The following is a 25,902-nucleotide window of genomic DNA, read 5'->3' as shown; positions in this document are numbered from 1 at the left end:
GACGTTATCGCGTTATCGTGGTCGCAAAATTTAAATTACAAAAAAAAAATAATAAAAAAAATATAAACAAAATAAAGGAACGCTCGGCTGTTCATCGATCGTCGGGGTTCCATAGAAAGCGACAGGTTTTCGTTTTCGGTTCGGCGTTCTCATTACCTTTGTGCTAGTTGTGAATACTGATGTCCTGCTCGTTGCTTGATGAATTTCAACATGATGAGGGGCGCCACGATCGATATCCTTCGATGAGCCGCCTAGGCGGGCGTCCGTTGTGTCTTTGCCTGAAAAAAAAAAAAAATCATCACTACGGAAACGGGAGACCTACTATTTCATCCTCTAGGAGTAATGAGACGTCGCGAAACAAAATCAGCGCTCGCGCTCGAGAAATGAAACAGATTGAAGGTTGCAGCAATCGAGATGATTGGATCCCGTTAGTCACTGACGCGATGAGTAAGTCCAGTACCGAAATAACATCTGGCGTGGTCTCAAAACCCTGTGTATTATTCACTTCAGGGAAATCCCGACCGTATATACTTTCACACGGAAGATTTAATTTACCTAAGAGTGTATCACAGTACAATAGATCCAAATTTTATAGTAGTGAATGTTATTTAAATTTTATAAAACAACGTACATTTGTGGTTTATGAATCCGCGTTGAGTTTACCCTTGGCATTTAGATTTTTGGAAAAAATTGTATAACAACATTTTACAGTTTAACTTATAAATTGCAAAATCTGATGTTCTGAAATCTTGAAATGTTCTAAGGTTATTGAAATCTATGGTCAATAAAAATTTATTCGTTCATATTAAAATTTTGGCGAATAAATGTTACTTAAATGTCAAACAGTAACATAGTCCTGAACTTCTGGATTATGAGATTTTTGGAAAAAATTAATATTGAATGACAATTTTTCGTATCTCCGGCTTTTCGATTTTTCAGTTATTTGATTCTTCAGTATTTCGATTTTCCCATTTCTCCATTATTCAGTTTTTTTGTTCAATTTTTTTAATTTTCAATTTTTTGACTTTTTGATTTAGCGCAGGTCTTCAAGTTTTCGAATTCTCAATTTTTCAATGTTTTAATTAAATCAAGTTGATTATTGTAACATTATTTTGTTAGTTTACGTTCCGTTTATTCAATTTTTTTTTCAGTTTTTATTTTATAACCTGTATTTGGATTTATAGATTACTCATTGTAAATAAATCAATCAATTTATTTATTTATATTTTGGTTTTGGGATTTTTCAGTTTTAATTTTTCAATTTTTCCGAATTTTAAATTTTAGATTTTTCAACTTTTTGACTTCTCAATTTCTCAATTCTTTGAGAATTCAAGCTTGGAGATTTTTCAATTTCTCGCTTTCTCATTTTTTTTCAATTTTTCGAATTTTCGATTCTTCGACCATTTGGTTTCAGATTTTTCAATTTTTCGATCTCTCGATTTAGCCAGATTTCGATTTTTCGGTTGCTCAATTTTCCAATTTTTTAATTTTTTGGATTCACAAATTTTCAATTAATTTTTCGATTTTGGGCCATTTCAATTACTTGATTTTTCTAATTTTCGTTTTTTCAATTTCCCAATTCTTTGAGAATTCATTTGGGCGATTTTCAATTTCTTGATTTCTCACTTTTTTTTTTTCATTTTTTCGGTTTTTCAATTTTAAATTTTTCTAGTTTTTTCTTTCGATTACTGGACCTTTCGCTTCTTTGTATTTCTCGGTTTTTCAATTTAAAACATTTTTCCACATTTCAATTTCTCAATTTTTTCGAATTTTTAAATTCTAGATTTTTTGATATTTCGTTTGTTGGATCTATCGGATTTCGATTTTTCACTTTTTAAATTATTTGAATTTTCAATTTCCCAATTCATTGAGAATTCAGCTTGGAAAATTTTCAAATCCCCGATTTTTTTTGTTTTTTTGATTTTTTCATTATTCGATCTGTCGATTTAGTGAGAATTTGACTTTTCGGTTGTTCAATTCCGGAACAATTTCCGAATTTTTGAATTTTTCGACTTCTTGTTTTTTCAATTCCCCAATTTTTAAAATGTTTAGAATTTTTGAATTCACGATTTTTAAATTTTTCGAATTTTGAAATTTTCAAATTTTCAAAATATTCGAGTTTTTTCTTTCAATAACTCGATCTTTCGATTTCTCGTTCAGTTTTGCAATACATATTTGAATTTTGGCAATTTTTCAATTTCCGAATTTTTCAATATTTCAATTTTTTGGGCTTATTTCTCAATTTTTCAGTTTTTCGATTTTTCGACTCTTCGGTTGTTCAATTTCCCAATTTTTCAATTGTTTTTAAATAAAAATTTTTCAATTAATTTTTCGATTTCTGGATGTTTTCATTTTCAATTTCCAAATTCTTTGAGAATTCAGTTTGGGAATTTTTCGAATTTTCGATTTACAAATTTTTAAATTTTTCGAGCTTTCTCTTTCGATAACTCGATCTTTCGATTTCTCGTTCAGTTTTTCAATACATATTTGAATTTTGGCAATTTTTCAATTTCCGAATTTTTCAATATTTCAATTTTTCGGCTTATTTCTCAATTTTTCAGTTTTTCGATTCTTCGACTTTTCGGTTGTTCAATTTCCCAATTTTTCAATTGTTTTTAAATAAAAATTTTTCAATCTCTCGATTTAGCGAGATTTCGACTTTTCGGTTGTTCAATTTTTCAATAAATAAATTTTTTTGTTTCGATTGCTCGATCTTTCGGATTTCAATTTTTCAATTTTTCGGTTTATTTTTAATTTTTTGATTTCCCAATTCTTCGAGAATGCAGCTTGGAAAATTTTCCATTTTTTGATTTTTAATTTTTTTGATTTTTCGTATTTCGAATTTTGGATTTTTCGACATTTCGGTTTTTCAATTTTTAAAATTTTTCAACGTTTCAATTTTGTGAATTTTTCAATATTTCAATTTATCGAATTTTTAAATTCCAGAGTTTTTCTCCGATCTTTCGGATTTCGGTTTTTCATTTTTTCGGTTTATTTTTCAATTTATCAGTTTTTCGATTTCCCATTTTTTTGAGAATTCAGCTTGGAGATTTTTCAATTTCTCGATTTCTCATTTTTTATTTTTCAATTTTTCGAATTTTTAATTCTTCGACTTTTCGGTTTTATTTTTTCCAATTTTTTTATATTCAAAATTTTTCAATTAATTTTTCGATTTTGAGCCATTTCAATTTCTCGATTTTTCGACCTCTCGTTTTTTTGATTTCTAGAATTTTCATATTTCGATGTTACAATCATTCGATTTTTTGTTTTTTCAATTTCCCAATTATTTGAGAATTCAGTTTGACGATTTTTTAATTTCTTGATTTCTCATTTTTTTGATTTTTCAGTTTTCGGTTTTTCAATTTTTCGATTTCCCAATTTTTAAAACGTTTCGATTCTCGACGATTTCTCAATATTTCAATTTTGGGAATCTTTCAATATTTCGAATTTTGAAATTAAAAATTTTTCGAGCTTTTTCTTTCGACTTTTTGTATTTGGAATTTTCGACTTCTCAATTTTTCTACATTTCAATTTTGGGAGTTTTTCATGTCCCGGATTTTTCAAAATTTCAATTTTTTTAATTTTTCAGTTTTGGGTTTTTCAATTTTTCGATATCCGAATTTTTAAAACGTTTCGATTCTTGACGATTTCTCAATGTTTCAATTTTGGGAATTTTTCAATATTTCGAATTTTGAAATTCAAAATTTTTAGAGTTTTTTCTTTCGACACTTTGTATTTCGAATTTTCGACTTCTCAATTTTTCTACATTTCAATTTTGGAAGTTTTTCAATTCCCGGGTTTTTCAAAATTTCAATTTTTTTAATTTTTCAGTTCTAGATTTTTTGATGTTTCGATTGCTCGTTCTTTCTGATTTCGATTTTTCGCTTTTTCAATTCCCAATTCTTTAGAGAATTCAGCTTGGAAAATTTTCAATTTCTCGATTTATTTTTTTATTTTTCAATTTTTCGAATTTTCGATTCGACTTCTCGGTCTTCGATTTTTCTATTTTCGATCTCTCTAGCGAGATTTCGATTTTTCGGTTTTCAATTTCCCAATTTTGCGACTTTTTGTTTTTTCTATTTCTTTGAAAATTCAGTTTGGGGATTTTTCAATCGCTTGATTTCTCATTTTTTCAAGTTGTTTCGATTTTTCGATTTCTCAATTTTTCAACTTTCAATTTGGGAATTTTTCAATCTTTCAATTTTTCGAATTATTAAATTCTAGATTTTTCGCTTTTCCAATTTTTTAAATTTTTGGTTAATTTTTTAATTTTTTAGTTTTTCGATTTCCCAATTCTTTGAGAATTCAGCTTGGAAAATTTTCGACTCGACTTTCAACCTATTCTCAGATTTTTGATTTTTCAGTTTTTCGGTTCTTCAATTTTTCGATTTCCCGATTTTTAAATTGTTTCGATTTTTCGATTTTAAATTTTTTCGGTTGTTCAATTTCTCAATTGGTCCATTTTTTACAATTTTTCGATTTTTCGACACTTCGACTTTTCAATTTTTAAAATTATTCAATGTTTCAATTCTGGGAATTTTTCAATATTTCAATTTTTCCAATTTTTTTCGGTTGTTCAATTCCCCAATTGTTCCATTTTTTTGCAATTTTTCGACTTCTCGTTTTTTTTTTATTTCTGGATTTTTTCATATTGCGAGGTTTCTATCATTCGAATTTTTGTTTTTTCAATTCCCCAATTATTTTTATTAATTTCTTGATTTCTCAGTGTTTCGGTTTTTCAATTTTTCGATGTTTCGATTTCCCAATTTTTAAAACGTTTCGAGTCTCGACGATTTCTCAATATTTCAATTTTGGGAATTTTTCAATTTTTCGAATTTTGAAATTCAAAATTTTTCGAGCTTATCTTTCGACTTTTTGTATTTCCAATTTCCGATTTCTCAATTTTTCTACATTTCAATTTTTTTAATTTTTCAGTTCTAGATTTTTTGATGTTTCGATTGCTCGATCTTTCAGATTTCGATTTTTCGCTTTTTCAATTTTTTGGTTTATTTTTCAATTTTTTAGTTTTTACAAATTTTGACTTTTTGATTACCCAATTCTTTGAGAATTCAGCTTGGAAAATTTTCAATTTCTCGATTAATTTTTTTTATTGTTCAATTTTTCCAATTTTCGATTCGATTTCTCGGTCTTCGATTTTTCTATTTTCGATCTCCCTATTTAGCGAGATTTTTCGATTTTCCGGTTTTCAATTTCCCAATTTTTCGCTTTTGGGAGATATATTTCAATTTCTCAATTTTTCGACTTTTTGTTTTTTTAATTTCTTTGAAAATTCAGTTTGGGGTTTTTTCAATATTTCAATTTTTCCAATTTTTTTCGGTTGTTCAATTTCCGAATTGTTCCATTTTTTTGCAATTTTTCGATTTCTCGTTTTTTTTTTTATATCTGGATTTTTTCATATTGCGAGGTTTCTATCATTCGAATTTTGTTTTTTCAATTCCCCAATTATTTTTATTAATTTCTTGATTTCTCAGTTTTTCGGTTTTTCAATTTTTCGATGTTTCGATTTCCCAATTTTTAAAACGTTTCGAGTCTCGGCGATTTCTCAATATTTCAATTTTGGGAATTTTTCAATTTTTCAAATTTTGAAATCAAAAATTTTTCGAGCTTTTTCTTTCGACTTTTTGTATTTCCAAAATTTTCGATTTCTCGATTTTTCTACATTTCAATTTTTTTTATTTTTCAGTTCTTGATTTTTTGATGTTTCGAGTGCACGATCAGTTTGGAAAATTTTCAATTTCTCGATTTATTTTTTTATTTTTCAATTTTTCGAATTTTCGATTCGACTTCTCGGTCTTCGATTTTTCTATTTTCGATCTTTCTAGCGAGATTTCGATTGTTCGGTTTTCAATTTCCCAATCGCTTAATTTCTCATTTTTTAAGTTGTTTCGATTTTTGGAATTCTCAATTTTTCAACTTTCAATTTTGGGAATTTTTCAATATTTTTTGAACCATTTCGACTTCGCGTTTTTTTTATTTCTGGATTTTTTCATATTTAGACGTTTTTGTTTTTCAATTTCCTAATTCTTTGAGAATTCAGTTTGGGAATTTTTCGAATTTTGGATTTTTCAATTTTTTTGATTTTTCAGTTTTTCGGTTTTTCAATTTTTCGATGTTTCGATTTCCAAATTTTTAAAATGTTTCGATTCCTCAATTTTTTCAACATTTCAATTTTGGGAATTTTTCAATATTTCAATTTTTCAGTTTCCGATTTTTCGAAAAGTATCTTTCCCGGCGGTTACTGGTTTTTACTTTATGGAAATTCCGTCGAACAACCTTCGACCAAATCTCCCAGCTTGAATGGAGGTTCGTTCAACCATCGCCACAATGAACAATGACTTTCCAGATAAAGAACCCAAAGAGCGCTACCTACTCACTACTCGATAATTAACAAAACAATGCACTCACCGCCGACGGATAATTATTAATCGCATAATAAAACGTTTTCAGTGAAACAGTGTTCACGTTCGCGATAACTTATGTAAACACGCTGTAAAAACCCAACAATCACATCCCACGAACAAAGAAACGAGCGCAGCGAGCACTCGGCACTCACCACTATGACTCCGGTGCGCCTTGGACGACCCCGACGCATTCTGACTCCTCCTCCTGTTCAGGATCGGACTAGAATAGATGAGGTGCCGCAAGGACCAGCGGTTCGCGAACCTCTTCTTCCGTTGGCCGGCGACGCACGGCGTCACGTCGCTATCCAGTGAGCTACGCATCTTCTTTCACTTGCTGCGGGCCAACCAGGGCATTGCGGAGGCTCTCCACACCCTGCAACACAACGACCGACGATCAACACCCAGGGGTCCGTCTTGAGCCCGGAAACTTTCACGACTTTGCATAGCGACCTACGAAAGCGAGAAAAGTGACACGCAACTCCCCTATTTACATAATTATGCATCCATTAGTCGACGTTCTATTGTTTTGGATTTTTTCTGTGTCAAGTTTATCGCGGCGAGTCCGAGCTGGCGCGCACTTAACACATTATTTTTAGAAGTAATAATTGGCAAATATTTGTCGTCGCTTCGGATGTAAATAATTCTGATTGAATGGATAGCGTCGACGTCAACGATCGTGTTTGAACGAGCGGAATTTTTCGCGTTGTTGATTTTATCTGGGCGCGTTTACCCGCACTTGCTTGGCGAAAACACCACAGGATTGATTATTCAACCATTTAAAAAATTTAATCCGGGCGTTGTTTTTTTTGCGCAACGCTTCGTAATGACGGGTCATTACGATAATGACTCCCACGTTCGTATTATTATTACCTTTTTAGTTTCCGCGTGACACACCACAACACGACGCTTTATCTGAATCCGAAGTATCGCTTTCCATTCTCTTTTACGGCCGCGTTATGACCATTAACGCAAATTTCATGGTCTCCATAAACATAATTAACTTGCGAGCCAATCTAGAATTATTAGTAATGCAGTAATTATCGATTCGGCTTGATAAACACCCATTTCGCCGAGTGTTTCATTAGCAACAATCTATTGATTACGAGATAAACAACGGGAAAACCCGTTCGTGGCGATTGCGAGCGAGCGCAGCGAGCTCCCCCTGCGCCACTCCAAACTATTCCCACTCGCGCCCGGCTGCAACCCTTCCGCCATTCAGACCCCCCGAAATCGCAAAAAAATTTATCGAGCGCAGCGAGTTTTTTTTGCGTCCGGTCCCGTTGCGTCGGGTCAACGGAATCGATTCGATTCGCGTTTTTCTCACTTCCGTAATTCGATCATTGAGAACACGGTTACGCGGTTTGTGTCGGCAAAAAGTGGTGTAATTACCCATTACGACATGAATCGAAAGCAAAACGGATTATTGCGGCAGAAAAACTTTCACTCGATCGAGAGAGGAGGACGAGAATTCGGGTGCCGTGGAGATGCGAAGGTGTTAGTTAACAAGGAACAAAGAAATATCATGCGGATCACACTCAAGGTGAACGTTTTATTTCCATGTCGCAAGCTGATCGTAAAAATGCGATGTCCTTAAAAATAAACAACTAACTGAAAGTCAGCTATGTATAAACAAGTTTTAATAAGCGGGGCGGCCTTTATCCCGTTGCGCGTATATGGAGTATTCGCTGCTATTTTCGTAATTGCGAGAATTACGGACTCTATTTAGCTAATGGCCCGGTCCTTGACACCAATCAAGCGCTGGAGTCGTGCCAAAATTTGAAATTCTTGCATTGTTCGGCACGCTGTTTAGTCATTTTCATCAGGGTCACCAATTTCGAAAAACGACCACTACAACTTTCAACATTTTTTAGCAATGACGGCTGCACGACGTCACCTCCTTTGCAATCGCGATAAGATAACTCTAGATTTACGACGCACCGAACACCCCACTCATCCGTGGCGCAAAAATCCTCTTCCATCAGTTGCAACAACCTCCCGTGTCTTCCGCCACCCACTCCAACCCCCGAACCCCGCGATTCACCACCCAAACTAACCTTTCCACCCCGGACCCCGCCACTTTCACCCCCGCAACCACCCCAACCCGGCGTCCCAAAATCGAAAAAGTGAAGGCCCGAAAGACCGTCACGATGCTCCTAGGATTTTCGCTCCAACTCGCCGTTTTCGCTACCCACACTCGAGACTAACCTCTCCCAACACGAATCTTCCACACACACTGGAAAATCGTCGCACGGCCGTCGCAAATCGCACAGGTGGCACAATCGGGCAATCGCGTCGCGGTGTCGTCGGTCGTCAGTTGTTCGCGAGACGGCGACTCCTCGGCGACTAGATCGTAGAGGTGGGAACGTTACGTTACTACCTAATAGTGACGTCGCCCTCGTTGTGGCGAGAAATCACGATTTCGATTAGCATTATAATGAGAGAAGACGGTTTTCGGTGTGTACACTTCGTTCATTGTTTGGAGTGTGTGCGGAGCTAAATGAATGCTGGTACCGAGGTGGGTGCGAATCGATGAATTATCTTTGCTCAGGACTGCTCAGGAGGGTCGTCAAATCGTGAATGTTGCTTATCATGCGATTGTGCTCGAATTTGTTTTACTAATTTCAAGCCCACATATAGTCCGTTTGGGTTATATTGTAATGAAAAATGCCTCCACAGTGTCCCTCTGAATGTTAATTAAGTAGAAAGAAAGTGAACTTTTAGAGAGCGAGCGCAGCGAGCACGTTCTGGTTTCATTGTAATGAAAGACGTCTCCACAGATGTCTCCATGAAGGTAAATTAGGTAAAAGAAAAGTGATTATTTGGAGAGCGAGCTCAGCGAGCACGTCCAGTTTTGCTGTAATAAAAATGCCTCGCAGATGTCTCTGAGTGTGTAAGTTAAATTAAAAATTAGTTGGCAGCAGCAACGCGTTCCTTGTTTGTGTTAATCAAATTGACATTTACGACTTGAGGTTATATTTCAGATTCTCCTATTTAGGCGTTTCTCCGTTTGGAAAATACCTTTCAACATTGAATATTTTGGTTTTGTGTCCAACGTTGCTCCGGATTAACAACACTGCTCAAACTGTACTAAAATTCTTTCCTTTTTCCTTATTAATTTAACCTTAATTATTTTAAACTTTTAGAATGACTCGAATTTAAATGCCAAATCCATACATAATGCGAGCGTAGTGAGCTCGTTTGGGTTATACTGTAATGAAAATTGCCTTAGTGCCCCTATGAATGTTAATTAAGTAAAAAGAAAGTGGAACTTCCGAGAGCGAGCGCAGCGAGCACGTTCAGGTTTCATTGCAACGAAAAGTGACCATTTGAAGAGCGAGCACAGCGAGCACGTTCAGTAAAAAATGTCTAATAGATGTGCCTGTGATTTGTCGATTTTTCAATTTCGCTATTTCTGGATGTCTTTCGTTCCTTTGGGTTTTCGAATTTTCCATTTTCTCTGATTCCTGAATTTTTCAATTTTTCGACTTTTCGATTTCTCGATTTTTTGACTCCTTGATATTTATTTCGATTTTTCAATTATTCGATATTTCAGTTTTGCGATTTTTCAATTTCTCGATTTTTGTTTCTTGATTTTCCAATTTTTCGACTTCGATTTCTCAATTTTTCGACTTTTCTATTCTTTAACTTTCTGATTATTCCATTTCTCAGTTTTTAGATTTTTTGGTTTCTTAACTTTTCGACTTTTCAACTTGTAGTCTTTGGGGAATTTTCCGACATTTCCATTTTTCAATTATTTGATATTTCAGTTTTGCAATTTTTCAATTTTTTTTCTTGATTTTTCAATTTTTCGTCTTTTCAATTTCCCGATTTTGGATCTCTTTCGATCTCTCACTCTTTCGAATTTCTGAATTTTTTGAAGTTTCGATTTTTTTCTTGATTTTGCAACTTTTCAACTTCGATTTTTCATGCTCTCAATTTTTTGACTTTTTGTTTTTACACTTTATCGACATTCCGATTTTTTACATTTCTCAATTTTTCGTCTCTTCATTTTCCCGATTTTTCGACTCCTGAGCTTTTCGAATTTTCCACTTTCCGATTTCTGGACCTTTCGATTTCCTGAATTCTGAATTTTTCGACTTTTCAATTTTTCAATTATGTATTCGATATTTCAGTTTTGCAAGTTTTCAATTTTAGTTTCTTGATTTTTCAAATTTTCGACTTTTCTATTTTTCAATTTTTTCGATTTCCCGATTTCTGAACTTTTTAATTTTTTTTCTCAATGTTTTTTCATTTCTCCATTTGTCAGTTTCTCAATTTCACAATTTTTCGACATCTCGTTTTATCAATTTCCTGATTCCTGTATTTTTCAATTTTTAGTTTCTCAATTTTTCGACTTTTCGATTTCTCGATTTTTTTTTTGACCCCTCGATATTTATTTCGATTTTTCAATTATTCGATATTTCAGTTTTGCGATTTTTCAATTTCTAGATTTTTGTTTCTTGATTTTCAAATTTTTCGACTTCGATTTCTCAATTTTTCGACTTTTCAATTTCTTGATTTTTTGACTTTTGTATTTCAGAATTCTTCGACATTCCGTTTTTTTTGATTTCTCAATTTTTCGTCTTTTCAATTTCCCGATTTTTCGATCTGAGTTTTCCAAATTCTCCATTTTCCGATTTGTCGACATTTCAATTTTCTGAATTCTGATTTTTCCGACATTTCCATTTTTCAATTATTCGATATTTCAGTTTTGCAATTTTTCAATATTTTTTTTTTCTAGATTTTTCAATTTTTCGACTTTTCCATTCTTCAATTTCCCGATTTTTGGATTTCCTGATTTTTGAATTTATCGAAGTTTCGATTTTTTTCTTGATTTTGCAACTTTTCAACTTCGATTTCTCAACTTTTCGACTTTTCATGTTCTCGATTTTTTGACTTTTCGATTTCACAATTTATCGACATTCCGATTTTTTAGATTTCTCAATTTTTCGTCTTTTCAATTTCCCGATTTTTCGATTCCTGAGCTTTTCGAATTTTCCATTTTCCGATTTCTGGACCTTTCGATCTCCTGAATTCTGAATTTTTTGACTTTTCCATTTTTCAATTATTCGATATTTCAGTTTTGCAAGTTTTCAATTTTTGTTTATTGATTTTTCAATTTTTCGACTTTTCCCTTCTTCAGTTTCCAGATTTTCTCGATTTCCCGATTTCTGAACTTTTTAATCTTTTTTTAATGTTTTTTCATTTCTCTATTTGTCAGTTTCTCAATTTCCCGTTTTTTCGATTTTTGTTTTTGATTTTTCAACTTCAAATTCGCTTTCTCAAGTTTTCGACTTTTCAAATTCACAATTTTTCGACTTCTCGATATAACGATTTTTCAAATTTTCGATTTCCCAATTTTTTTATTCTTCGGGTTTTAGGTTTTTCAATTTTAAAGTTTTTAATTTCCCCATTTTTGATCTCTTTCGATTTTCCGACTTTTGGATTTCTAATTTTTTAATTTTTCGATTTCTCAATGTTTCTATATTTCGGTTTTTCGATTTCACATTCCGACTTTTCCGATTTCTCATTTTTTGACGTTTCAATTTATCGTTTATAAGATTTTTGTTTTTTGAACTTCAATTCACAATTTTTCGACATCTCGTTTTATCAATTTCCCGATTTCTGAATTTTTCAATTTTTTGATTTTTTAATTTCTCAACATTTTTTTTATTTCTCGATTTTTCAGTTTCTCAATGTTTCGATTCTTCAATTTCTCGTTTTTTCGATTTCAACTTTTCAAATTCGCTTTCTTAAGTTTTCGACTTTTCAATTTCACAATTTTTCGATATTTCGATTTTTTCGATTTTTCAATGTCTCGATTTTTTGACTTCTCGATATAACAATTTTTCAAATTTTCGTTTTCTCAATTTTTTTTATTCTTGGTGGTTTTCAATTTTTAGGGTTTTTAATTTCTCAATGTTTTAATTTCTCGGTTTTTCGATTTTTCAATTTTTCGATTTCTAAATTTTTCAATTTCCCCATTTTTGGAGATCTTTCGATTTCCCGATTTCAGAATTTTTCGGTTTTTGGGAATTTTCATTTTTTAGACTTTTCAATTTCTCAGTGTTTGGATGTTTTTTGATTTCACATTTTTTCGACATTCTGATTTTTCCGATTTCTCAATTTTTTGGTATTTCAATTTCTCGCTTTTTGTTTCTTGATTTTTGAACTTCGATTTCACATTTTTTCGACATCTCGTTTTATCAATTTCCTGATTTCTGCATTTCTCAATTTTTTGATTTTTAAATTTCTCAATGTTTTTTCATTTTTCGATTTCAACTTTTCAAATTTGCTTTCTTAAGTTTTCGACTTTTCAATTTCACAATTTTTCGATATTTCGATTTTTTCGGTTTTTCAATGTCTCGATTTTTTGACTTCTCGATATAACAATTTTTCAAATTTTCGATTTCTCAATTTTTTGATTCTTGGTGGTTTTCATTTTTTAGACTTTTCAATTTCTCAGTGTTTCGATGTTTTTTGATTTCACATTTTTTCGACATTCTGATTTTTCCGATTTCTCAATTTTTTGGTATTTCAATTTCTCGCTTTTTGTTTTTTGATTTTTGAACTTCGACTTCACATTTTTTCGACATCTCGTTTTATCAATTTCCTGATTTCTGAATTTCTCAATTTTTTGATTTTTTAATTTCTCAATGTTTTTTTCATTTTTCGATTTTTCAGTTTCTCAATGTTTCGATTCTTCAATTTCTCGTTGTTTCGATTTCAACTTTTCAAATTCGCTGTCTTAAGTTTTCGACTTCTCAATTTCACAATTTTTCGATATTTCGATTTTTTCGATTTTTTGACTTCTCGATATAACAATTTTTCAAATTTTCGATTTCTCAATTTTTTTATTCTTGGTGGTTTTCAATTTTCAGGGTTTTTAATTTCTCAATGTTTTAATTTCTCGGTTTTTCGATTTTTCAACTTTTTGATTTCTAAATTTTTCAATTTCCGCATTTTTGGATATCTTTCGATTTCCCGATTTCAGAATTTTTCGATTTTTGCAGTTTTCATTTTTTAGAAGTTTCAATTTCTCAATGTTTCGATGTTTTTTGATTTTACATTTTTTCGACATTCCGATTTTTTCGATTTCTCAATTTTTTGGTTTTTCAGTTTCTCGCTTTTTGTTTTTTGATTTTTGAACTTCGATTTCACATTTTTTCGACATCTCGTTTTATCAATTTCCCGATTTCTGAATTTTTCAATTTTTTGATTTTTTAATTTCTCAATATTTTTTTTCATTTTTCGATTTTTCAGTTTCTCAATGTTTCGATTCTTCAATTTCTCGTTTTTTCGATTTCAACTTTTCAAATTCGCTGTCTTAAGTTTTCGACTTTTCAATTTCACAATTTTTCGATATTTCGATTTTTTCGATTTTTCAATGTCTCGATTTTTTGACTTCTCGATATAACAATTTTTCAAATTTTCGATTTCTCAATTTTTTTATTCTTGGTGGTTTTCAATTTTCAGGGTTTTTAATTTCTCAATGTTTTAATTTCTCGGTTTTTCGATTTTTCAACTTTTTGATTTCTAAATTTTTCAATTTCCGCATTTTTGGATATCTTTCGATTTCCCGATTTCAGAATTTTTCGATTTTTGCAGTTTTCATTTTTTAGACTGTTCAATTTCTCAATGTTTCGATGTTTTTTGATTTCACATTTTTTCGACATTCTCAATTTTTTGGTATTTCAATTTCTCGCTTTTTGTTTTTTGATTTTTGAACTTCGATTTCACATTTTTTCCACAATTTGATTGGATCTCTTTCGATCTCCCAGCCTTTCGAATTTTCCATTTTTCGATTTCCTGATTTCCGAATTTTTCAATTCTTTGATTTTTCTCAATGTTTTCTTCATTTCTCGATTTTTCAATTTCTCCATTTTTGGATCTGTTTCGATTTCCCGATTTCTGCATTTTTCAACTTTCGGATTTGTCAATATTTCGATTCTTCAATTTCTCGTTTTTTCCATGTTTGTTTTTAATTTTTCGACTTCTCGATATAACGATTTTTCAAATTTTCGATTTCTCAATTTTTTTATTTTTCAATTTCTCATTTTTTCGATTTTTGTTTCTTGATTTTTGAATTTCGATTTTTTTGACTTCTCGATGTAACGATTTTTTAAATCCCCGATTTTTCAATTTCTCGTTTTTCCGATTCCACGATTTTTCGATATTTCGATTTCTGGATAAAACATCAAGCTCAGAATTAACACAAAATTTAAACTGGACTAAAATCATTTCCTTTTTTTGGCCATTAATTATCATTAATTACTATCAACTTTTTGAACGACTTATGTGTAAATTCTACGCCCATAAATACAGCGGGCGCAGCGAGCACGTTTAGGTTTCACTGTACTGAAAAACGTGTCCATAGATATTTCCATGAAGGTAAATTAGGTAAACGAAATTGGTTTGGGGAGTGAACGCAGCGAGCACATTATCATACAGAGTGTCATAGTAAGTTAAATTAAAAATTAGCTTAATATGTTATGTGATCGAATCGTCTAGCAAGCGTTGCAATTTAATAAAAAAAAAAATTGGTCTAAAGAGTTTAGACAGTACTTCCCTCGCTGTCGGAAACTTGACGACTGCATGCCTATTGTGTTTTTTTTCTCATTACATTTTTGTAGTGGGAATTTAAAAAAAAATTGCGATGACGTCATCAACATTTTTGCAAGGACACGTATATCAGTTGGGATAGATGTAGTGTAATACTAAGAATAAAATTATTATATTCTCAAATTTTCGGGAAAATGAATTGGGTCGTTTGAATATTGATTTGTAATAATCAATAAAATAACGAAACAATTTACTCACGTATACCTACGTATCAGAGGCAACTGAAAATCGTGTATGTATAAACATTCTTAATTTAAGATGACAGGCGTAACAGCATACGTGAGAGCCAAACACAGAAACTGTAAACAAAACGACCGTCGGTTTTATTGCTTCGACTTCCGCTTATTATATAAAACATTGGGTTTTATTTTAATTCTTGACGGTGAAATTCACAATTGGTTGATTATAAACATGTCTATTTCACATTCGCGGAATCAAGTGAACGCATAAAACAAATGCAGGTCTGTAATGTTAAAGTCGATGTAAATAAGCGTGCTACCCTTATGTTTCAACCGAGTTTTTCCTTTAACAAATTTTGTGTCTACCAAATTGGGTTGGTTGGGGTGTAATACTAATAATAAGTGTTGCCTTTAATTTAATCAATAAAATAAATTGACTTCTTTAATTTTTTTGAACCACCTCTTAAGAAAATCTAAAAAATATGAATGGAATGATAAATCACAAGTACAAACTCATCATATTTTTTGCATTTTAGATAGGATTTATTCAGCAAAATTTAAGGGTGACGTCATCAATTTTTTTAGGAGGGATGAACAAATACATTTTGAACAAAAGTTTACCATGCTTATAATAACTTTAAAATATTCCCAAGATTTCAAAGCATTCGGTTTTGTAATTCCTGATTAAATCGATAAAATAAATTCACGCCTTCATTAATTTTTTTGAGTCACCCTGCATATGCAAATCCAAAAATATGAATGGAATGATAAATCACAAGTACAGACTCATCATATTTTGTACATTTTAGATATGATTTATTCGGAAAACTTTTGAGCTGACGTCATCAGTTTTTTGTAGAAGATAACCAAATATATTTTGACTAAAAATTTATTATGCTCTTTATAACCTTAAAACATCTGCAAGATTTCAAAGCATTCGGTTTTGTAGTTCCTGATTAAATCAATAAAATAAATTTACGCATTCATTAATTTTTTTGAGTCACTCTGTATATGCAAATCCAAAAAATATGAATGGAGTGATAAATGACAAGTACAGGCTCATCATATTTTGTACATTTTAGATATGATTTATTCGGCAAACTTTCGAGCTGACGTCATCAAGTTTTTGGAGGGGATAAGCAAATATATTTTGACTAAACATTTATTATGCTCTTTATGACCTTAAAACATCTGCAAGATTTCAGAGCATTCGGTTTTGTAGTTCCTGATTAAATCAATAAAATATATTTACGCATTCATTAATTTTTTTGAGTCACCCTGTATATGCAAATCCAAAAAATATTAATGGAGTGATAGATCACAAGTACAGACTCATCATATTTTGTACATTTTAGATATGATTTATTCCACAAACTTTTGAGCTGACGTCATCAAGTTTTTGGAGGGGGTAAGCAAATATTTTTTGACTAAAGATTTATGATGCTCTTCATAGCCTTAAAACATCTGCAACATTTCAAAGCATTCTGGTTAGCAGATTAAAAATTAAATTTCAAAATGTTGTTTTATAATTTTGATTTTTTTTCCAAAAATCTGGACGTTTCGGGTGAAAAGTCGATTCGGAGTTGTAAACTACATGTGTAGGACTATGTTATTTTATACAATTGAAAACCCATTTACTATGTACAATTTTGAATTGACGTCATCGCATTAGTGGTGGGGATGATTAGACAAATTTTGGTTAGCGTTTTACCATCTACATGATATTCTTAATATAAGTACAAAATTTCACAACAATCGGTCGAGTACTTTCGGAGATTATCTGTCTAATAAAAATCCGTGACAACAGACGGACAGACGGACAGACGGACAGACGGACAGACGGACAGACGGACAGACAGACGGAAATGGGAGACCTATTTCTTCGTCTTCTAGGGGTCATGAAAGATCGAGAAAACGTAAAAGTAGAGAGTCGGCCGACGGACTCGATTACAATACTTCCTTTGCTTACGCTCGGGAAGTAAAAATATGTTGGCAACACAATACGTTCCTTCTTTACTATATATCAAACATCGCTGATTTTCAACTTTTGTAGCAGAAATAAGTATGTCAAGAGTCGCCCGAGGAAGGTCCGACTATAACCTAAACAAAAATATCAAGCCCCGAATGAACACAACGTTCAAACTTGACCAACAAAACCGTTTCCTTCTTGCCTACTAATTCCCCATTAATTACTTCCTAGTGGACCAACCTCTTATCCAAAAACAAATCCGTTGAGGACAAACAAACAAACATTCGAAACTTTTCCGTGACGTCCGCGTGTTTGCTTAGAATTAACGACTTTTTTCAAACCCGAAAATCCGTTTATGAAAAACTCGTCGATCGTACGCGACCTTCGCACGGAATCATTGTTTACTCATCGAAAAACGTCATTATCGTGTTTGGGTTCACAGATAGGTCGCCCCGCTCGCGAAACAATTTATCTAGCCTTAAACCTCCCATTATCAGATCTGATCAAGGCAAATCCTCACTAATCCACATCCTTTCTCATTGTCGACCAGATAACAAGCGCGCGATTTCCTCTAATCAGCTGCTCCGACTCCCAATTTCTCTGAAATAATCACGATTTCGACAATGCATCGTGCCCTCGTTAAAATTAATAGAAGCAATTAGCGCATAATAACCAAATTCAGTCGCTAGAAAGTGACACCGTTAATTGGAATGCTACGAACAAGCGTCGTTCGGGCAGCTTTTCGCGATCCCGGCTAATTGGTAATTAGGCCCCGATTGGGGCCAGATGTATGTATGTAAATGATGGTTGCGTCATCGTATCGGTATTATCAGGGTTTATTTTTACCCAGCTGAAGGACCGCGTCCATGATCTCCTTCCACACGTGTTTGTGTTTGTGCATAATTCATGATAGCGCAATTTCAATCCGAAGAAAGTCGGGTACACAAAGCACCCCAATCACAAATCAGTGAAAGTCCACTTGCGCATTTATTGTGGAATCTAGAACATCACGATACACAATTCCAAACGGGTTAGATAAATTCGGGTACACAAAACATCTGCTGCAAAGACGGAAGTTTGGGTGACCTTAAATCACTCTGTATTTAGATGAAGCAATTGACCTCCAGTCCAATCGATAGTTTTTGTGTAAATGGCGGTGATTGCTTCCGGGGTCGAGGGGCGACAGCCCCGAGACAAGCCCCCTAAAACTGGCCAAAACCGCCCAAAGTGACGCAATTCGGGGTGCGGCGACCCAAACAAGCCTAAAACTAGGCGGAATCGCCAAAATATTCTATAAATACTCACATTAGCAGTTCTGTTAGGGTAGTCCCAGTGGGACAGCTGTTCACAAAAAAACACTCGAAACTACCATATGGGCGGCAAAATGCGGTCACAACATTGTGATGGGTGCTAAGTGTGGGAAATTACTCGGAAACTTAACTAATGCGAGATGAAAACACTACAATGAACTTTAACTAAATTGACGTTAAAAAACCATCTTCCGCAGCCATTACGTCACACGGTTGCCAACCCAAATCGGGGATCGACAAGTGGCGCCATCTACCCCGACGGGCGATTTAAGCCAAAAATCGACTAATTCAACCCCGAAACGCTAAATTAACGCAAATAACCGACTCTATGCAGTCTTTAGTTATTTTTTAATCCGGAAAAAGCGACGAAAATGACGTGTTGGTGTTACAGATTGCTGTACCCAGTGGCGCCATCTACGCGACAAATTTTTCGAATTGACGTTTCAGGACTGAAATTAATTATTGTGGTGCTTTTAGCGATCTACAGAGTGTTTGTGGCTTTCGCCAATTTCGCGCTGGCTGTATATACAGGGTGAGTCACTCGGTGCTATACGCGGTGATGTCGCAAAGCAATGACAGTTGTGCGTGACGTAGGCGCGCCAAATTTGAACGTTTCGGGTTTGTTTGTGGTCGGGTGGGTTTGGAAGAATGCCGCTGTTCGATATATGGTTTATTAATATTTCACATGTTTTATATAGAACAAAAAACATAAAAAATGTGAAAAAAGATTTATAAATTAAAATACTTTCTAAATTCACACGGATAGGACAAATTGGCAAAATCACAATATGTTTTAATACATCTGCAAAAAAAGCATTGCACTTTGCCACTGATGCGCATCACAGATAACTCTTTACTGTACAGTACAACTACCCAGTTATTATAAGCCAAACAAGTGGAGTTGCTTTGGAAAAGCAAGCACACATATAAGTCACATGACATAACATCATCTATTACATAGAAAAAATGAAAGCTATCACCTTATATAACAAAAATACATGAAGATGTCGAGAAAATATGTACATTTTTGAAACCTGTTGTTTTCCTAGATGAGTATACATTTATACAAATATTCATAATTACACAGTAGATTTTTTAATTAGTAGGTACTCCTGAAAGAGAGTACATCTCCCTGAGCTCAACGATAACGATTATCTTACAATACTTATTTACTGTGAGTATCATTTTTTTGTATAAAATAATTTTCTAGTATACAAATTTATTTATTTTACAAGATCACACATCCAAAGCTAGTTACTTGACAAATACAAAAGGAATTGCACACTCTCATTACGATGATTTATTGAAAAAAACATATGTCCATAGCCTATAAGTTGTAAAATTATCTAAAAAAGCTGGTAACCTATTCACTAATTCAATTAAAATTCTTTCTATACAATAAATACGATAACTAAAAAAACATTAATATACTCAATAATAAAGAACTCGTTTATTTCCTATCAAGAAAAATTAAGTCATTAATGCTAGAAAGCACCAAAATATTACACAAAAAAAATAATCAAAAACAGGTATTTCTTTAATCACAAACAATACAATATCACGGAAAAGATTTAGGTGTCTTCCTCCGTAGGTCACCTAACCGAAATCGTTACTTTTTCAACATTCAACAGTTCCCTCACTTTGTCCGTATACTTAACCAAGGCGATCTTCGAAGCACGCGTATTAATCTTTTCACCGATATTCAAGAACTGGCAGCAGTGCGCTTGCTCCAAAAAGTCCGACATCTTCAGTTCCCTCAACACACTCTTATGACTCACACTCGAACTACTCGTCGTCGGACATATCTGCCTCAACAACGCGTCCCTCGACTTAATCTTCAGCATACTCGACAAATCCTGCAACAGAATCCACCTGTCGCTCTGCGCCTCCCCCCGGAGGGTGTACAGATTCGGCAGCACGCTTTCCGACACCTCGAACTCCAGGTCCTCTTCTTCGGAGAGTGGATCGGCCGTGGGATCGTCCTCCAGTACGTCGAAGCCCGTTTCTTGCAAATCTGTAACGAAAAACGGTGAACGGGGGCGACTGTAATAGCTCGAATCGGACTTACCGAAGCAGGAAGCGGGTCCTGCGAACTGCCACGGCGACCCCGGCTGACCCTCGACGTCGTTAATGTGGTTTTGGAGAAGCTTGGTGGTGGTGTCGTCGGCGCAGAGTGACAGCGGGGTGTTCCCCGAGTAGGTGGCCAGCATGGGGTCGGCGCCGTACGACAGCAACAAGCGCACGATCTCGACGTAGCCGTTCTCGACTGCTTCGTGCAGAGGTCTGTAAAACCAACGCAGGTGTAAGCAGTCACGAGAATACCGAAATGTAGGTTTACCTGATGCCGCCTCGGGCTGACTCGCTCACGTTGGCTCCATACATGAGGAGCATCTTCGCTATAGCCAAGTTGCCTTTAGTACTGGCTTCGTGTAAGGGTGTGTACCCGGCGTTGTCTTTAGGGGAGGGCGAGCACTCCATCTTCTCCAGACAGTAAGCCGTAATGTCCTGAAACGTCCGACTTAGTCGAAATTTGTGATCGATTTTCGCACCTACCGTGTATCCCAGTCGGGCCGCTCGATGCAAGATGGTCTCCCCGATCCCTTTGTTCAAAACCCAGCCTTTGATCTCCTTCTGGATGTCTTGAACCGACCCCGGGTTGCTCTTCGACGTGAACTTTCCACCTTTTTTGGGTTTACTTGGGTCGTCTTGATCCTTCTTCTGCTTCTTCTTCTTACGTATGTAGTCAAACCCTGAACTAAATTTACGTCTTATGTTTCTAAATTTGCTACGTTTCTTCCCTGATAGACTTCCTTCGTCTCCGTCGATGGACGGCGTCTCCGACTTACTATCCTGCTCGGGGTCGTCGTCGTCGTCGTCATCGCGGAGCTCCGATTTGATTTTCTTATCCACGAGCGTCTTCAAAAGGTTCTCCTTCCGCCCGCGACTCAACAACTTATTCTTCAGCATTTGTCGCGTGTCGAAGTCGCTATTGTCGTCTTCTTTTTTGATTAGCGTGCTCAGAGTGATTTCGTCCCCTGGTTCTTCTTTGATTTTGATATTGTTGACACAGGTCACGGGAGGCGCGGATGCCGGGCGCTCCTCTCCGAAGACTTCCTTAATACTGACTTTCTGTTTCACCAGCTTGCGACTCTTCTTCAAGAAGACTTCCTTGAAACTCTCGATGGTCTTCTTCCGGAACTCGGGGTTGCTCTTGGCGGTGTCTTCGCGCTCGAACCCCGGAGTGGGTAATAGTTCGACTTTGTCGTTCTTGGGGGTCACCTTCGGACTGTCTTCTTTTCGTTTGTGCTTCCGCTTCTTCCGCGCCCCGTACCGCTCCAACAATCTATCCAGAATCGAGTTGCTCTCCTTCGTGGTATTCGGGAGACTTTTGATTGACGAACTACCCTCAGAGTCGTAGTTGTGCTTACTGAATATGTTAAAACTGTGGTTTGATTCATTGTCGCTGTCGATATTCTCGCTTTTGATCTTCGTTTTGTTTTTGGGGTGGTCGTCGGCGACGGGGGAGTTAGGGCAAGGGTCTAAGTCGGGTAAAGAGGTGGATAGGCGGTGGTATTGTGGCGGTCGGGTTACGTGGATGAGGGGCGCCGGCATCCTCAGACTCTTCTTGTACTTGTAGACCTCCTCCTCCCACCCGGGGTAGAAGTGGGAGCCGTCTCCGAAGGCCGGTTTGCGAGCGGGCCGCGGTACCGTCAACGACACTTCCTTCAAACTACCCCGCTCCTCCTTCACCTTCAGCTGACTGATATCCGTCAAAGACACGCTTAGTTGTTTGGTCACCATGACGGGACTCTCCACTTTCATGCACGTACTCAACGGCACATCTGAGTCTTCGTCTTCGACTTCACTCTTAGCCGGTGCTTCGGTCTTAATAGTTACATCAATAGGTCTCTCCTTGGTTACGCTTTCCAGCTTGGCCAACACGTCGGGCTCCAGCTTTTTCCTCCGTCCGCGCTTCTTGCCGCTTCCGTTCTTCAGCTGCTCCACGAAGCTGTCGCACGCTTGGGTGAAGGCGTCATCAGGACTGCTGGATCGTGGCGACTCCATTTTAACCTCGGTGGGTTTCGTGGAACTCCGCCTGTCCCTCCTCATGTCTTCCAGAGTCTGTCGTTCCAAAACAGGCATCTCCCCCTCGGAGTCGCTATCCGGGAAATCAAAAACCGACGTCTCGGATGAGCTCCTCAGCCCGGTTTTGTCCCGCAAAGGGACGTTCGACCCTCCGTCTTCCTCGTTCCGACTGAAGAGTCGTCTCCGGGGTGGAAATGCTTGTTTTTCTTTACATAGTTTGGGAGGGTTGCCTTCGATTTTGTCGCTGACTTGTTTCAACTCGGCTTTGGTGCGGATCCGAGCCGCTACCAAAGCGGCCAGACCGTCCAAGTCCCCGTTGGGGTTAACGTGGTTGCTGATCATCGCTTGACTGTCCTCGAGCTTCTCCGTGAGTTTCCCGGACTCCGATTCGAAGTTAACTGAGTCGATAGCTTTGGGGATGTGGAGTTTGTACATGTTGTTGTTGTCGGGGAGATTGGTGGGAGTGAAAGGGGACACGTTGTGACGGTTAATAAAGCCGGGTTTGGGTTGCAACGGAGCCGTGACGTCAGTGGAGGGGTGTTTTTCGTACGACCGATTCATTTGTTCTTGTTCTAGCTTCTTCTGGGCTTCTTTGGCCCCTTTGATTTCTAGACTGTTGCGCAACAAGGAGAGCACGCGCTTATCAGCGCCGCCGATGTTGTTTCTGGGGGCGGCAATGGACGAATTGGAGTTTGTTCGGGGTAGGTTATAGTTCTGTTGTTGTTGTTGTTGTTGTTGTTGTTGCGAGGGGTATTGGTACCCCGGGTACTGGTGGACGCTTGCGGATGGTACGTAGGTTTGGTTGTGGTACTGCGGGTATTGTTGGTACTGTCTGTTTTGATATGCGTTGTAGACCTCCTTGGGTCGCTCTTGTGCGACCGGCTGCGGCGTGCTATAGTTCCCATTTACCAGCGCCTTCTTCGCTTGTTGTTGCTGGTACGAATTGATTCTTTGTTCGATTTGTTGATCCATTCGTTGCTTCCATACGTCTACTTTGGTCATTTTATTCGGGATGATGGATGGTGCTGTGTCTGCGGGACGTTTCTTCTGCTCGGGCATCTGGTACATGTTGAGGGACTTCTGCGGCGAGAAGTCCACCCGTGGTAGGTTCTCGCGCTTCTGCGGGGACCCTTGTATGTAAGAATTGACGTGGGCGGCCGTCGGTACCGAGACCGTCGGGTACCGATTCGTACTCCCGTAGTTAACCCTCTGGGTATTGGCCGTCTGCTTCTCCGCCACACTCACCGGCCGTCTGTTATAGTTCATGGTTTGATTCAGCGAGGTTACGTTAAAATTCGGGTGAAAGTCCATTTTGGGGGCGGTCGCCGTCGGCACCTGTTGGCGATTCGCCGCCGTCCTCTGGAACGAGTTCGCGTAGACGTCGTACGTGGGGTAGTTGACCGCAGTTCGATTCGTGTAGAACTTGCGGTCTTCATCATCCAGCGTGGAGTCCGCTGGAGTCCGGACAGTCTTCACCGACAAGTCTAGAGGGGATTCGCGCTTCTGCTTGACCACCGGTGCGATTCTCCCATTCACATTCTGACTACTCTGACTACTCTGACTATTCTGATTCTGACTGTTGTGACTATTCTGGCTATTTTGGGTCGGCGCTTTTTGGTAGTACTGCGAGGAAGACTGCACTGGAGCCGCGTAACTCGTGGAGTTGGAAGTGGTCATGATGACTTGCGTGTAGTTTTGCGTGGTGGTCGTGCCGTACTGGTAGTTCTGACTCATGGGAAGCCTCTGGTTGGCCGCGTATTGTTGGTACTGGTGGTACTGTTGCGTCGTGGAAGCGCTGACCGGCTTGGGCGCCGCTTGGCTCGTGGAGTTCGTGGGGGCCGTCTTCGTTTTGGGGACGGCAGTGCGCACCAAGTCCCTGCCGCCCCGATTGGAATGGTAACTGATGTGGGCTAGCGACGCGATCGGGGGGAGGTTGTGCGTCGCCCGGTACCCCCCTTGCGACGTCCCCTGCATCTGATTGACCCCCTCTTGCTTCCCCTCCACTTTCTGGGCGGCGTATTGTACTTGTACTTGTCCCCCGGTCTGCGCGTGCGAGGTGTACAGGTGCTTGTAGTAGGGGTTCTCCTGCGCCTGACTCGCCGGCGCCTTGTACCCCGTGTTGGCGACCTTCCCCTGCATCTGGTAGTACGACTTCTGCTGCTGCTGGTAGTAGCCGACATTTTGTAACTGGTGGTACTGGGACGTGGGCGGGGTCACCCGCTGTTGGTACTGCTGCTGGTACTGGTTGGAGGGGGCTTCGCGCGAGTGCGGCCGGGGGAACTGGAACTGGCCTTGCTCCTGGTACTGGTAGTGGTTGGCCAACTGGGAGTGCGACGGCGGGCGGGAGGTGTCCGACTGGAGCGACGGCGGCCTCTGGATGGGGGTCTGCTCGCGCGTGGGGGGTCGGCTGGCCTCCTGCGGGGGCCAGTAGGCGCCGGACGACGGTGGCAGCTCGGGCTGGTGCTCGGGCTCGCGGTGCAGACCGCCCTCAGACGGGTTATTCGAGTACGCGGGGCCCGCCGACGTGGAGCTCGTCGCCGCGGGCAGGCCCTGGAAATACTGACGCGCCCCCTCCAACACGTTTGTGAAGGTAACATCCATGACCTGCAGGTTACACCTGCTTGATTCCAACTGCAACAAAGAGAGAGGGTCAAACTCGGTCTGGCGAGGAAATAGGTATGTATTGAAGTGGCATTTAAGTTGCGTTGGGAAAGTGGTAAACGGAACCAGAAGGCGATCAATTTTTTAACTAACGTGGATTTTTGAGCAAAATGTATAGGTACTTGGTAGACAGAAGAACAACGATGATAATTAGGCTATCTTGTGTTAAACGTTTTCGAATGATCCCCTCTACGGTTATAAACTCTATGGATTGTCCATCTCTCATTTATTCCGACATCATTGTCTATAATATCCCAAAAAATTAAATTACAACAACGAAGTTCGTTGTATAATTTCCAAATTGTGCAGAAAAACACATCTGCACAGCTTAGCAATTAAAATTGTTAATTTCTTCCGGTAAGGTTTGAGGTTAAGTTTTACACTGCCCTCTGTTCATGAATAGTGGATATCACATAGATGTATTTAGGGAGTAGTTTGCTTATTTTGTTTATTTGATATTGATTTTCATATACCGGATGTCGCTCTTAAAAATCAATTGGCGAGTCTGAGAAAAATAGTAAAAAAATCCTTCTCATATTTTGGTGGAGTTGTACTGATTTTTAAATTGGATCTTTAGCTACGTTTAAGAACTAAACGACACATTCATTATCACAATAACTAGTAATAAAATTTGGAATCCACAAACATTTTCA

The 25,902-nt window shown here is 37.1% G+C and overlaps 2 protein-coding genes across 2 annotated transcripts in view; both read right to left on the bottom strand.

Annotated features, from left to right (window-relative positions):
• Positions 1-18,728, bottom strand: part of LOC135125339 (E3 ubiquitin-protein ligase RNF19A-like) — a 33,008-nt gene extending 14,280 nt beyond the window's left edge. The window contains exons 1-3 of the mRNA XM_064050839.1: positions 18,498-18,728; positions 6,575-6,795; positions 157-278 (exon numbers count right to left, since the gene is read on the bottom strand). Coding sequence (XP_063906909.1) covers positions 157-278; positions 6,575-6,743 — 291 coding nt within the window. The 5' untranslated portion in view covers positions 6,744-6,795; positions 18,498-18,728. The remainder of the gene's footprint in view (positions 1-156; positions 279-6,574; positions 6,796-18,497) is intronic.
• A 431-nt stretch (positions 18,729-19,159) lies between these two features.
• Positions 19,160-25,902, bottom strand: part of LOC135125337 (uncharacterized) — a 151,784-nt gene continuing 145,041 nt past the window's right edge. Inside the window, exons 4-7 of the mRNA XM_064050837.1 lie at positions 21,056-25,219; positions 20,841-21,007; positions 20,571-20,785; positions 19,160-20,516 (exon numbers count right to left, since the gene is read on the bottom strand). Coding sequence (XP_063906907.1) covers positions 20,095-20,516; positions 20,571-20,785; positions 20,841-21,007; positions 21,056-25,189 — 4,938 coding nt within the window. The 5' untranslated portion in view covers positions 25,190-25,219 and the 3' untranslated portion in view covers positions 19,160-20,094. The remainder of the gene's footprint in view (positions 20,517-20,570; positions 20,786-20,840; positions 21,008-21,055; positions 25,220-25,902) is intronic.

The sequence above is a fragment of the Zophobas morio genome, unplaced genomic scaffold (genome assembly GCF_036711695.1).
Source record: "Zophobas morio isolate AGI-343-1 ecotype UQ-CSIRO unplaced genomic scaffold, CSIRO_AGI_Zmor_V1 ptg000008l, whole genome shotgun sequence".
Taxonomy (NCBI): domain Eukaryota; kingdom Metazoa; phylum Arthropoda; class Insecta; order Coleoptera; family Tenebrionidae; genus Zophobas; species Zophobas morio.
This window is presented reverse-complemented; position numbering and strand designations above follow the sequence as displayed.